Source organism: Anolis carolinensis, chromosome 4 (assembly GCF_035594765.1).
Source record: "Anolis carolinensis isolate JA03-04 chromosome 4, rAnoCar3.1.pri, whole genome shotgun sequence".
Taxonomy (NCBI): domain Eukaryota; kingdom Metazoa; phylum Chordata; class Lepidosauria; order Squamata; family Dactyloidae; genus Anolis; species Anolis carolinensis.
Genome location: NC_085844.1, coordinates 59,116,510 through 59,131,280, shown reverse-complemented (window position 1 = coordinate 59,131,280; position 14,771 = coordinate 59,116,510). Strand labels below are relative to the sequence as shown.

Here is a 14,771-nt window from a genome sequence, read left to right as displayed (position 1 = left end):
TATGCCACATTTGGGGGAGGAGGGATGTGGACATTTTATTGGTGGGAATCTGCATCCTTTTAAAATGATCTCTGCACATATTGTGGTGTTATTCAGTTCCCAAATACCTTTGTAATAACAGACAGATCTCCAGTACTCATTTGGACACTTTCGTCATGGTTGTGCATAACACACTTTTGATATGTTTTGTTCTCTTTTTAAGTTCTAGGTAAAATTCGAACTGCAGTTGGCAGTGCACAGCTTCTCATGGCTCAGAAATTTTACCAGTTTAGAGAACTGTGTGAAGAAAATCTGGTATGTAAAACTGTATGTAAAACACAATCTTACGACCATATTCATATTTTAACTTAAATCAAGGCCTTTGTAGCATTTTTATGTAACATGAATGCAAAAGATGAAGTTTTTTTATTGATATTTTAAAAGATTTTAAAAACACTCACCAATATCCTATATTGGGTATTTAGTTATAAATGTGTAACTAAGTAATATCTCCTGGCCCAGTCCTGCCCAGCCCACCTTAACAATCAGCAGCAACATGAAGGAAAAAGGTTCAGCTCCCCATTGGTGCACAAGAAGAATGGTATTTCTGGCCTTCTCCTCCAAGAAAGCAATTCTGCCTTAAGGAATTGCAATATGAGTCATGTTTGGACTGTGACAGCCTCTTTGACTTTTTGTCCTTATGTCCTGAGTGGCAGCTGAAAAGACCTCTTTTGTTCAATGCAGCTGCTGGCTACTAAGGTGGTGTCAGGACCCTGGCTGCAGAGCACCAATAACCTTACACAGAGGCCAGTCTCTATCTAATATCTTTATTAAAGAAATATATAAAATCAATAAAAACAAGTGAAGAATATAGTTCAGAAGCAGACCTTTCAGATAAGGTCAAATATAGTCCAGAAATGTATTGTCCAATATAAGATATTAGAGTTCAAAGTTTTAATCCACTTGACCGAAACACACACTTTGCCAAGCAATAGTGTGGGGAAATAAAGTCCAAGTCTTTAAAGTCCAATGAAGCTTGACAACAAGGCTGGAAATAAACTTGATTCTTGACTAGATCCGTGACTGGAGGCAAGACGAACATGAAGCATGAAACAGAGTCCGTGGTAAAACCGTGAGACAAGGCAAGGCTTGAAGCTTGATCCGGGAAGCAAGGAACTGGGATTACGAAGTCCACACACGATCTCTCTCCTCAAGCTGATCAATTGACTCCGCAAAGAATCCCTCGCGCCAAACACCTATATTGGGTCTCGTTTTCCCGCCAACAGAACTCTTTCCCTAGAGAACGAGAAGCGAAACCCAACTCTGTCCAGATGCATGACTCCTTAGAATTTCCCAAGGGAAGCAGACCTAATCAGCCATTTGTTTGGCAGCGATTCTCAGGCTTCTCCGATTAGCCTCCCTGACTCCCCTATCTTTAGAATAATTTTCCCTCCTGGAAAACGGGGGGGAGTTCTGCCCAAGGCCTGTTTGGCTGAATTCTTGAGGGCAAACATCAACATCCTGCAGGTGAAAAGACTCCGGCTCTTGCTGAACCGGCAAAAATCCCATGTTTTCCTCTTCGTCTGCCACAATAGTACTAGGAACAGGACTACAAGGCCCATGAGTCATCACAGGTGGACATGGGGGATATTTATGATAGTAACAGTAGTGTTATGCTTTTGAGTACGTAATATTATGAAATACAGAGCAGTTACATTACTGTAGGTTAAAATTCTGTAACTGCAATATAGAATGTTAACATCACCATTGCAATATCTAAAACTTTTGATACTTTTTGATACCTAAAAGTAAGCAGATCCCACCCCCAGTATTTTTCATTCCATTGGTGATAACTAATGTTTGTTATTACTTGGCTCTTTCATACTATAGTCATGCTTTTCTGCATCAGTGAAGCCTATACAATGTTTATGAAAGACACAGCAGTGTTTTTCCATCAGCCTTGCTCTTATACTGTCTAAAGACTTTTCATAAGTGAAAGAAAACCTCACATATTTACTTGTCTCAGCATTTCTTTACAAGTATTTTAACATACAATATTACAGAACAGTTACTAATTTGTAATTTGATTGAAGGCCAGGATGAAAGCTTAATTTACATCAAATGCTTGCTATACTACCGAGGTTGCATGCACATTGCAGCAGTACTGAAAGAGAAAAAGTAGTTAATGCTGGGATTAGACCTAAGAGACTGCAAACACCATTAAAAATGACAAATTTGTTTGGCCTTGTACTTATCTGAAATTATTATTTGGGGGCTCAAACCTCTGAGAAAAAACACAGAACATTGGACACAGAATTAAGTCTAGTGAAGGCTAGCCATACCCATTTCCTCCTCTTATCATATCACCTCCACACCTGGCGCAATGACTCTCTGCATGTGATACATTGCTGCCAGACACGTTCATGCTAACATAGGGCCATTCCTAATGTTAGCTAGTGGCTTCCATGTGAGTGGGGCAATGAAGCTGCCCTTGATTTTAGTCTTGACTTTAAAGGAGGCTTCCAAGGTACTGAAGTGCATTTAGAGTCTGGACCCAAACTCAAGAGTGAATTCATCACCCCGCTGACATGGGAGCCACCAGCTGCATCTAGTCATTTGCATCTCGCTGCTGTCTAGGATGGCCATTTTAGCCATTTGCAATGCAATCCTTTGTTAACCTACTTAGAAGAAAGTCCTACTGAGTTCAGTCTCATTAAATTCAGTATGACTTCCTCCTAGGTACTTGAAAAGTATAAGGTTGCAACCTTAGTGTGCTTCTTTGGCTGATATAACTTATGCATGGACCATTTGCAAGTGGAGACCCACAGAATCTAGAAGAGGGACATAGTATTCTGCCATATCTCAAAAATGTCAAGAACCCTCTAGGTTTCTCCCCTATATGCCTATCCCTGGTTGCAAACATAATACTATGTGAAGAAGGATATTTCCAAGCAAGGCTTAAAAGGGGAGAGGCCCAGCCTTGAAGTTCCATCCTTAATGCTGCCCATACAGAAAATAATATCAACTTACACAAAGAAACATGCTAAGTAATCACTATACTGGCCTCTGTGGCAAGAGTTTAGCAGATTTCACTGTTCACAATAATATGGCAGTAAAATGCATCCAACATCACTGGAGCACTCCTATGTTTTGCTATTTTTCCAGCCACATAACTACTGTCAGATGGTGCCTGAGATCCTTCTATCCTCACTGATTGCCCATGGACATGATCTTCGGTGCCATCAAGTTAGACTATGTCTTGGTGGCTCATTGTGCAAGGAATTGCCTGGACACTCCTTCTATCATGGCTGGTTGGTAGATAGATAGATAGATAGATAGATAGATAGATAGATAGATAGATAGATAGATAGATAGGCAGGCATTACAGCAGCTTCAACCAGCATATGTCACCAACAGGACTATAACCTTACTTATACTCCCTACTACTTAACCATAGTGCCTTCCACCCAATAATATGGGTAGGAGAGAAATTCCATAACTATATTTTGCCTTTTAAAGTTAATGTGCATTGTCCCCTTTATGATACTTCCAATATGAATATATTTTTGTGCGTGCTTCTTTAGACATTCTGTCTGATGAAAAGTTTATCAGAAATTGTAATCACCAATAGCCTCAATCCAACATATCCTTAGTAGATGGTAAATACTTTCTTATGGAAATACTCTATATGAACATAGTACAGTGATTGTACTATGAACAGCCACAGTGCACAATGTACATTCACAGAGCACAGTATAGGGTGCAGAATTGCAACACGTAATGACAACAGACAACTTACAAAGACAAAAGCACAGATGAACATGGTATCTGAACCCCTCTGCTTCCACCGCTATCAACAGAATATGCCAATTGTGCAAAAGTAACCTTTTATTTTCTGTGCTTGTGTCTTTTGGAATTGTACCCAAAGTATTTATGATTAATACTCCATGTTGTTGAAGGCTTTCATAGCTTGAATCACTGGGTTGTTGTGCATTTTCCGTGCTGTATGGACATGTTCCATAAGCATTCTCTCCTGACGTTTCACCCACATCTATGGCAAGCATCCTCAGAGATTATGAGGTACCTCACAACCTCTGAGGACGCCTGCTATAGATGTGGGTGAAACGTCAGGAGAGAATGTTTCTGGAACATGGCCATACAGCTCGGAAAATGCACAACAACCCAGATTAATACTCTAATTTAGTATAGATGTTATACACTAGTGCAGCATTTTAAAGAGCACAGATGCTGCATATATGTGGCATATACATTACGAAAAAACTGTTGAAACAGCATATTATACTATACTAATGACACAACAAAAACTGCTATGCTTCAACGTATAACCTACCTTACTATAGAAATCCCTTTCAAGAGAAGAAGGCTTGCAATCCTTCCTTGGTAAACTGTGTCTTAACAATTCATATACCTTTGGAACCGGATCCAACAGTGTCATTGTGGTAGCATGTGGTCCATTACCATAGCAGAACTGAATTTCTAGAGTTAGCATAAGCGATAGCACAATTTTCCATTGTACAACCAGGTATTCAAGAGGCAGTATGGATGTGCTGCCTCTCCCCTGCTATTTGTACAATGGTTAAATTCATCACTCCTACTCCAGCTGTGTGTTTTGGCTCTACTAGCATCCTGCTGCATCTAGGCCTGTGTCTGTCTCAGTGAATGGAAGTTCATGCATAAGTTGATATAATAAACCAGACATCCAGATGAGTCAAATCCACCACCTCAGTGATTAGATGAAGATAAACAACCATTTTGGAGCTGAATTTTTCATGTCTTTTTTTAAAGCACATTTTTTTCATGCATTTCTTCTTTTCTGTTGTACAGAATCCTAATGCACATCCAAGACCAGCCTCCCAGGATTTAGCAGGGTTTTGGGATATGCTGCAGTTGTCCATAGAAAATATTAGTATGAAATTTGATGAACTTCATCAGTTAAAGGCCAATAATTGGAAACAGATGGATCCACATGACAAGAAGGTAGAACATTGTCGATTTTGTATGCTTCATTTAAAACCCTGCACAAATACTGGACAGATTAAATAGGCCTCTGCATACAGCACTGATGTTAAAAACATGAAATGGAGCTCATATCAGATTAATTTCATTGTAAAAAATGTTTATTTAATAATCACCTGGGATATTATCTGTAATATGTTTTAGGCATTTTTTTAAAGGCAAAGTTGTTTCTGTGAATGGAATAATGGGAATGTGCTCATTTGTCTTTTTATACTTAACAGAAAATCATACTAGATAATCAACTGTTGGAAGAAATTGCCTCATATCTTGATTCTTACAGTTTAAACAAATAATATAGATAGTATACATAGTACAGTTGAGTATCTCTTATATGAATTGCTTGGAATCAAAATGTTTTGGATTTCATATTTTGGAATATTTATGTTTGAAATATTTTGGAGGTGGGCCTGAAGTCTAAACACAGAATTCATTTATGTTTCATATACATCTTATACACATAGCCTGGAGGTAATTTTTATACACCATATTCCCAATAATTTTGTCCATGAAACAAAGATTATGTTTGCGGAATTGTCAGAAAACAACGATGTCATGATCTTAGCCACATGTGTGAATAATTTTAGATTTTAGAGCATTTTGGATTTCCAGATAAGAGATACTCAACATGTACTTCCTAAACTAAGAGTTCTGTTTACTAATGCACTTTGAAATGTCTAAGTAAGTGAACTAGGGGAGTAATGTAATAATCACTTACTTGAGAATAATTCCCCATGGGAGTGGGCATTCTCAAACTGAAACATCGTAGAAGTTACATGGTAAACCTTTCATGTTATTGTTTTAATTTGTTTATTTGGGTTCCCCTCACTTATTTCATTTAAGACAGCCCAGCTCTGAAGCCTTAAATAGAGTGGTAAACCTAGGCTCTGCTGTGTCTCCTATGAGCAGTACTTTCACAATAATTGATCTTCAAGGTGTTTTATACTTCCACTGCCAGACATCTCCACCATCATAGTTATTGACTAGATAGTCTGGGAGTTTGAAGTCTCAAACACAACTGGAGCACCAGAGTTTAAGGACCATTGTCTTAGAATAAGCTGGGCTTTCTTTTTTATTGAAGACACTAGCACACTGCTTTGTTGTTTGTTTGTTTGTTTTTCACATTTGTGTCAGAAGCAGATCTTGGTCAAACAAATCCATTCTTTCCATACTTTGTTTGTATCATAGGTATCATAACCACTTAAAAGCTGGGACCCATCCCATCAAGTTTCCATTTGCACCAAACAGGTTAGGTACAAACTGGGTTAGTTAAATTGACAGAGAAATGTTGATATAACCCACAAGAAGCAAGAAATATAAGCAAAGGGCAGAAGAAAAAAATCTGGAAGTATCTTTTCCCAAAATAGGGAGAGGGTGTCAATTTTTTCTCTGAAATATTTTCTTCCCAATGTGTAAAATAATGTAATATGCTCTTATCTACCTCCTCTTAGCTTACTCATAAAATTGAGAAGGAAACTTAAGGTTTTTTTAATCAGATGGGAGTTAGAGTAACATCTGGTGAAGTTCTGCTTGTGCTAGAGGACAAGGGTGCATGGAAGCAATTTTTGCTGTTCCTCCTTTGCTCAGCAGCTTCCAGGCCATAAAACACCATAAGAATCTATGCAAGAAACTTTATGAGAAAAGATGGGTAGGCGAAAATGGCTTCCCTAACTACTGCTCCTCCATTAGGACAGCCAATTGGGATTCAATCCAGTGTTTGCAAAAATTTATTTCTGGAACTGTTTGACGGATATAGAATAAGTCAGATTTGTGAACTGTAGATTCTTCTGTCTACAAATACAAAGTTAATTTTGGCTTTTCATAAAGAAAAGCACAAGGTCAGGGTCAGACTCTGAATCAGGCATAGGCAAACTTTGGTTGTCCAGGTGTTTTGGACTTCAACTCCCACAACTAACAGCCTTCCAGCCTGCGTTTTCCCATGCCTGCTCTAAATAGAAAATGGAAGATGTAAGACAATTTGCTCTTGCTTTTCCTCTATTTGAAGCAAATTTTAAAAATGTAAAATATTTTCACCTCTTTTAAAATTTGGTTAATGCCACTAGTACAGCATTCTGATCACTTCTCATATTATTTTTGAGTCTAATAATACACAAGGGTGAGTCAAAAATTATCCACACTGGCTGTAGAATTTATTTCGATCAAGTTTCAGAAAAGACAAATACATCATTTTTCAACACAATCTCCTTGCTTTTCAACACACTTTGTCCATTTGTCCATCAGTCAATAAAATATTATTAAAATGTGTTTTAGGTTGAACTGCAAGCCACGAGTGCACCACTCTTCACCTCTTCATCAGACATGAATCTTCATCCTCATAGGGCTCTTTCAGGGGTCCAAACAGGTGGTAGTCTGATGGGACAAAATTAGGACTATAGGGTAAAGGTAAAGGTTTCCCCTGACATTAAGTCCAGTTGTGACCGACTCTGGGGGTTGGTGCTCATCTCCATTTCTAGGCCGAAGAGCCAGCATTGTCCATAGACATCTCCAAGATCATGTGGCCAGCATGACTGCATGGAGCGCCGTTACCTAGGACTATAGGGAGGATGCTTTAATACTTCAAAATGAAGTTTTGGGAGAGTGTTGACAGTATGGGCAGTGGGGTGCAGATGTGCATTATCATGCAACAGCACAATGCCCTTGGATGGTAGTCCCCTGCGTTTTGTCCGAATCTTAGGCTTCAGCTCTTTAGTGAGCATCTTACGGTAATAAGCACTGTTGACTGGGTCTTTTTCACTGTATGCCATTCTTCCTTTGTGCAAAACACAAGGGGATGGCCATTCTTCTTTCACTGCAGTGGCAAATAAACTGACATAGCACTTCAATATTGCACAGCAGTGACTGGGGAGATAGTGACCTTTTACAACAGTGGTTCTCAACCTGTGGGTCCCCAGGTTTTTGGCCTACAACTCCCAGAAACCTCAGCCAGTTTGCCAGCTGTTAGGATTTCTGGGAGTTGAAGGCCAAAACATCTGGGGACCCACAGGTTGAGAACCACTGTTACACAAAAAGCTCTGATAAGACAGTGTGGCCAACAGAGTCATAGAATCATAGAATCATAGAATAGTAGAGTTGGAAGAGACCTCATGGGCCATCCAGTCCAACCCCCTGCCAAGAAGCAGGAAAGAAGCAGAGGTTTGAATATAACTAGAGTTCGGATAATTTTTGACTCACTCTTGTATATGAACAATTATGATAAAACATACACAGTTTAGTAATTGGCATAAAATAACTATTAGAAATAGTTTTCATCAGGAAGTTACTGAAGAATTTGGACTTTACCCCAATTCCCTATAGCTTCATTAATTTCAAAATAATTTTTGTTTCATCAGGCATAGGCAGAAAAAGACGGAAGGAGTAAAAAATGAGCATGTTCAATCAGATATGTATGTCATTACATAACAGAGTCTCTATTTGTTACGCTTTATGTAGGAACTTTGATATCTTTTGTGGCTGACAATCAACATGCTGCATTTTTAAAGACAAATAACAAAGTGGATTCTATATGTAAACACCTGAACATGTAGAATTTATAAGACAAGACACAAAACTGGTCCGTTATACATGTTCAGTAGGGAACATGATTGATATAACATTTCAGGGAAAGTGGTCCACCAGCTTTTAAATTTGCTTTTGCTAAACTAAACTTCAGTCAAATATCTACTTCTTCTAAAAAATTATTTGAGCTGCGTGTTAGCAGTGATGTTACTACATCAAATAATTTTATTTGTTGCAAAGATACCTTATTTCATAGCTGACACATTTAAAACTAGTAAATACTAGTTTAAATCATAAGTTGTCTCACTTTAATAATATGAAGATATATTTTAAAGGCTGTTTCTGCAATCTGTAATGGAAGAATAAAAGTTCTGTGCCATGATGTTAGTAGGTTATTGCTTAGAATTTTAAATTAATGTTCATTTTCCATATTTCAATGAGAGACAGACAATATTTGTGAACTTGTTTTTGTATTTGTGCTTGTTATCCTTCATACTAAGTTTGAGTAAGAGCATAGATCAGTCTTTGCATGCCAAAGAAATGTAATGTTTTGAACAAATTCATTTCACTTAAAATGATCTTACCATTCAACAATGAGAAGGTTATAAGATATAACTGAAGTTATAAGTTACAATGAAACTGTAGTGTAATGTAATGAAAAATCCCTTCTTTGAGATAGCATGATCAAGAGAAAAGGCTGTGCAGTTACAAAATAAGGATCTGCACTCTGTACTGTAGAGTCCTGCAAGTGTAGATGTAACATACATTTCTCTGAAGATTTTTTATATGTATATATATGTATGTATATATATGTATGTATATATAGCATGTGTATATATACCTCTCCTTGTTAACCATGCTATCTTTGGATGCCAAAGTGATGATTAATGTATGTTCTCAGAATCATTTTTAAGTAACCCACACCAGCTTTTGAGTTTGTAATCAAATTGTTAACTAACGGTGCTAATTCAGCACAATGCTATACTTTGAGAAGCACTTTTATAGCACTATCCAAAGAGTGTATCATGTTACCAGGGCCAGACACCACTAACTACATGCTCTTCTTTCATATGTTTTTAAAATCTTGTTGTGATAACTAACATCAGGCTGCTAGTTCACATGACTGTGTTAAATATATCTGTTAAGTCCTTGGTGTTGTAAGCCCATTTAGTCTTGTGTATGTATATTGTATATAATGAGAGGGGGGAACCCCTCATTATTTGTGTCTTTCATACCAATTACACACTATTCTAATATTCTGAGTTGATTTTATTAAGAAATCCCAAGACTTCAATTAACTGTTGGGTGGTGGGCTGCGCTAATTACATAAAGGCTTTCTAATATCTTAGATTGTTGACATTGTGGTACTAAGGTTTTGTTTATGGTGCTCTCCCTTCTAACCCATCATGCCAGGAAGAGGAGTTTGGATTTCCCAAAGGAAGCCACATACTGTGTTTAGTGGTGGGAACATTGGCCCTTTTTGGCACCAGGTTTGTAGCTGACCTACTATAACCAGTGGAGATCTAGCACCGTCGACAGTGCCAACCCTTTTTGCCTTTGGATTATGATGGTGGTTGGTTGTTTTCTCCATTCTTAGAGCCATTGAATGCAAAATCCAAATCAATGAAGGGGGGGAAAGGATATAGGAATAACAAAATTTAGGTTTAAAAGGTGTTCTTATTACTGACCTGTCCTAGTCTGTCTGTTTTTTCCCCTTCCCCACCCCCATTTTTGTTCCATTTTTCCCCTGAGAAGCTGTATAATGTCATTAACCTTCTGCTTTGATCAGGAGAGAAGGGCCCCTCCTCCAGTGCCAAAGAAGCCATCGAAAGGTCAGGTGCCACTCATACGGGAACGCTCTTTGGAGAGCTCACAGCGCCAGGAGGCCCGGAAACGGCTGATGGCTGCCAAACGAGCCGCGTCTGTCCGCCAGAACTCAGCCACTGAAAGCGCCGAAAGCATTGAGATTTACATCCCCGAAGCCCAGACCAGGCTATGAAGGGATCCATCCAGGAGGACTCTTAATGGCAAGGAAATATCTCTTGTATAATCTGCCCTTCTAGGTCCATGCTCAGAGACACCAATAAGTATTTGTATCCCCTTCCTCCCTGTATCTCTCTCTCTTCTCTCCCAATGAAGTAACACTTCTGTGGCGTAGTTGTCAATCCTTCAAGAGATTTTCGCTGTAACCACCCCTCGCTTTCTAAAGGTTTACCCACGTCAACTTAGCGCTTTGTCCCATGTACTGATGCTGCCAACTGGCCTCATGTAAAGAATCCTACAGATCCACATGCAAACAATCTCTGTCACACACAGCCACACACACACACTCTCTCTCTTGCATACACACATCCCTGTACAGTAGGTGCACTAATGAATTCATTATTGGTCCTTCAAGTTAGTCCTTATCTAGTGTACAGCAATATTCAATCATAATGGTATTTTGGGAATCCAATATTGCAGGGTGAACTTTTAGGATTCTGTCGTCTTCCTCTTTAATGGTGAAAGGAGCCCTAACTCAGAATTCCATCCTTATATGACTACTGTTTGTTTATTTAAAAAAAAGATAGCGCACATTATTTTTATCTGGAGAAATCATACCTTTTTTCACCTGACAATTTGAAAGGATGTGGGGAAATAGGGGAAATGTTTAAGTGAATCTTGCAAGTAATAATGTAAATGGTCCCATGGAGACAGACCTGCAGCTGCACAAACTGCCAAATTTTTATTTCCCCAGTCACTTGAGAGTATTTTTTTTTTGACCAGCAGAAGATTGTAAAATTGATCTTCCAAGGAAAGATTGATTTTTTAAAAGGCAATAAGAAGGTAAATGAGATGATAAGATGGAAATACAGGTGAAGCTTGGATTAAAGAAATATTTTTATCCAATTTGTCATCATTTTTAAGATTGTACCATATTGTCAATTCCTGCTGTAATGTGTGGGTTACACCAGTTTAAAAAGGTGAGGGAGGAGAAAAATAGTCTAGGTTTTTGTTGGTTTCCTAATCTTGAGAAGGCTTTCCTATTTTGCACATCCTCACAGAGGCATTTGTAAATGAAATACATGCTTAGATACTACCGGTCATCAAATATATCAGATACTTCACATCTTCCCCTTTGGTCTCTTCTTTAGAACAGAAAAGACTTAATTTTGCAGAATCAAGTAACTTCTTCAGCACATCAGATGACTTTGAGTAACCCTTTCTTTCCCTGAAAGACTTCAGTCCATTCATGCTTCCAGCCTCTTAGGAATCAAGACTAGTAAGCAATACCCTTGAAAAATGACTGGTGGGAAAATTAATTGGTTCTGCCAACAGAACATGATCATCTTCCAAGTGCCACAGAACTGTTGTTTTTTAGAATATGGTTTCCACTATCATGCTATTATATGCATGATAAAATTCAGATATGGTCTGAACCCTGACTGTCACACACAACAAAACTATCAGATTGTGCCTTTGTGGTTGTTCAGTTGCAAGGTTTTGTCTGTGCTTGGTTCACGAAATCATTTGTGAGGCTTTTTATTGACTCAAGGCAGTAGGTGATGGATCTGGGCTGCAGAGATTTCATTCATTGATGCTCTCCTATGTGCCATGTGAAGAATCTTGGTTCATTTGTTCTGTGGAACACCATTTCTCCCATGTACATGGGCACCCACATTGAGCATGACAAGACATGTCCATCGCTTTGTTGCTAGGCTAAGAGAGATTTTTATTCTGTAAAGAACAGGTAGTAACAAAATATACTGACCGAGACTGGATAATCTGTACTCTGCTTCTTACCAGAGTTGGTATTCAGTGCCCTTACTGTTAAAACATTCAAAACATTCCAGCTGTGAACCCCTTACCTGCATGGTTAGCATAACTATGTAGCTTACATCTCAAAAATATCAAAAAGCTGGCCTTTTTTTGAAAATATTTACCTCCCAATCATGTCAGGACATATCACATAATTAATACAGCATCATAGTCAGGTGCTACCTTTAGTTTTGTTCCAGAATTTGGGAGAGGTAACAGGTACTGGCAAGGAAAAGATTTTTAAAAATCTGTAAGACCACTAGAAAAAAAATGCTACCTCTCAGAGCCATTGATATATCCAAGCTATATGTTTATAAACAGGGCACAAAACTGTCTCTGCTGTACTTTACAGGCAAAGGGCTAATAATTTAATATTTTAAAGACTTTTAAATGATATGATGAATTATCCAGTGTAAACCAACCATGAAGTAAACACTGAAAGTCTAACTTGCAAGGATTTCAGCTGCATTTTATTTCCTAGGGCCTGTTTTTATTTCATTTTTAGAACACTTCTCAGAAAAGAATTGCAGTAACAATGAAGGCTTACACACTGTTTGCAGTCCACATAATTTTTAAATTGTCACCTTTAAAATATATGATCATGCTCTGTCTTTGGAATATTTAACAACTCTGTGTATGATGATGTACAGAATAGTATCAAACAAAGGACAATTTCTTAACTTTCTTTGAAGGCCCATGGAACAAGTGGCTTGAACATAACTGTACTAAGATGATGCCATAAGTTGTACAGTTTCATACACCACAAGCCCACATACAATTATTTACTAGTAGATCTTGTTATTTTTTTGGCTGTATTTACACCTGGGTAAATAGAGGATCGGGGCCTGAATTGTGTATTCTAGGATAGGTGCATTTGCATTTATACATCATAATTTTGGTATGAAATGTTTAAAAAAATTGGTAGCATGATGCCTAGTCAATCCTATGGGTTCTTATGAACATAATAACCTTTACCCTAATTTTTCAGCAAAAAGTGGTGTCCAGACTGTGAACACAACATGGGGACAATGTCTACTTTGAGATATTACAGTATTGCAGTGGCCAGGAGTAGCTCCATCCTGACCATTTATTTGTTCTGTCTGTAAGAAACCGACCTTTTATTGCCTTTGACCTTTTGATTTATTACAGAGCACCATAAACAAGCAACAAGAACAGAAGATTAAAAAGAAGATATATTTAAGGCACAGTCCAGCCAAAGTTAAGCATTTGAATTCCCATTAATTTCAGTGGGAGACTTAAGCACATGCTCAAATTTCTCCATTTGAAATTAATGGAACATAAACAGTGCCAGCTTTGCTCGGATTGTACCCTTAAAGTTTTAACTGAATTTGTATGTAGTTTTTTAAAAGCCCCAAAATGTTACTATCAGATTTTTAAAAGTTCAAAACTATTGGGGTTTTCTGGGTGGTGGGATATGAAAATAGGTTTTTGGCCTCCTAAACCAAAAGTTTTAAAGTATTTATTATATTTTTTTGCAGATGTTTCCATAAATACTCTTAAACTTTTTGTAATGACAGATGAAGAAATGGATTAAACGTTTTAATATTGAAAAGGTAAATAGTAATAATAAGTTATTTGTAATATATTTCAGTTTATTTATTGAGTGTTCCCTCCAAGTTTTTGGTGTGCACTATCACTTTATTTTAAACTTTATATTTGTGAATTTATTGTTTGTTTGTTTGTTTGTTTTCTAATTTATAATGCATATTTGAACTGGAATGTAAGTCACTGGCATATTCACATTCTACCTGCATTTCCAGTCATGATAATCAGTGTGTTTTGATTGGCAAAACTGGTACAACTCGCAAAGCCTCTAGATGGAGAGGTGGAGAGCATGGTATGGCATTATGAATTGAGTTTTCATAGGATTATCTACCTATCTGGTGTGTGGATGAAACAAATGTAAATAGATTAATGTTTCCCATAATGTAAAAAAGAGCAAATTAATAAAATAAATAATGCACTGCTTGTAAGAGCTGTGGCTATTCATTCCCTCTTTGCAAACAACATAAATGCCTTTAACCGGGTTACATATAGATTTCTTCCAATGTAGAAATTTTGGCTGACTTATACAACAAACAACCTTTGTGTGATCCATCCTACTGAGTTTACTGTAAAGCCTTCGACAATATTAGCTGTTCAGGTGTGCCATCTTTGTAGATTTTGAGACCTTAATTCAGGCATGGGCAAACTTCAGCCCCCAGGTGTTTTGGACTTCCTATGGAAATGAAAACCCATAGGAATTGTGGGGGTTGAAGTCCAAAACACCTGGAGGGCCGAAGTTTGCCCATGCCTGCCTTAATTCCATAGGACTGTTTCAAACTTACTTGGGTATTGATGACCACAAAAGACGTAATGAGTACAATGTCCAAAGGCAAAATGGCTATGCAATGTCATACCCATGTCTTTCCCACCGTATGCAT

General features: G+C 37.8%; 1 protein-coding gene across 8 annotated transcripts in view; it reads left to right on the top strand.

The window, feature by feature from the left end:
- dlgap1 (DLG associated protein 1) overlaps positions 1-14,321 on the top strand; it is a 365,633-nt gene extending 351,312 nt beyond the window's left edge. For all 8 annotated transcript variants that reach the window (XM_062980474.1, XM_062980475.1, XM_008108692.3 and 5 more), the window contains 3 exons: positions 203-294; positions 4,825-4,977; positions 10,319-14,321. In XM_062980474.1, the coding sequence (XP_062836544.1) occupies positions 203-294; positions 4,825-4,977; positions 10,319-10,528 (455 nt within the window). In that variant the 3' untranslated portion in view covers positions 10,529-14,321. The remainder of the gene's footprint in view (positions 1-202; positions 295-4,824; positions 4,978-10,318) is intronic.
- Positions 14,322-14,771: the final 450 nt, after the last annotated feature.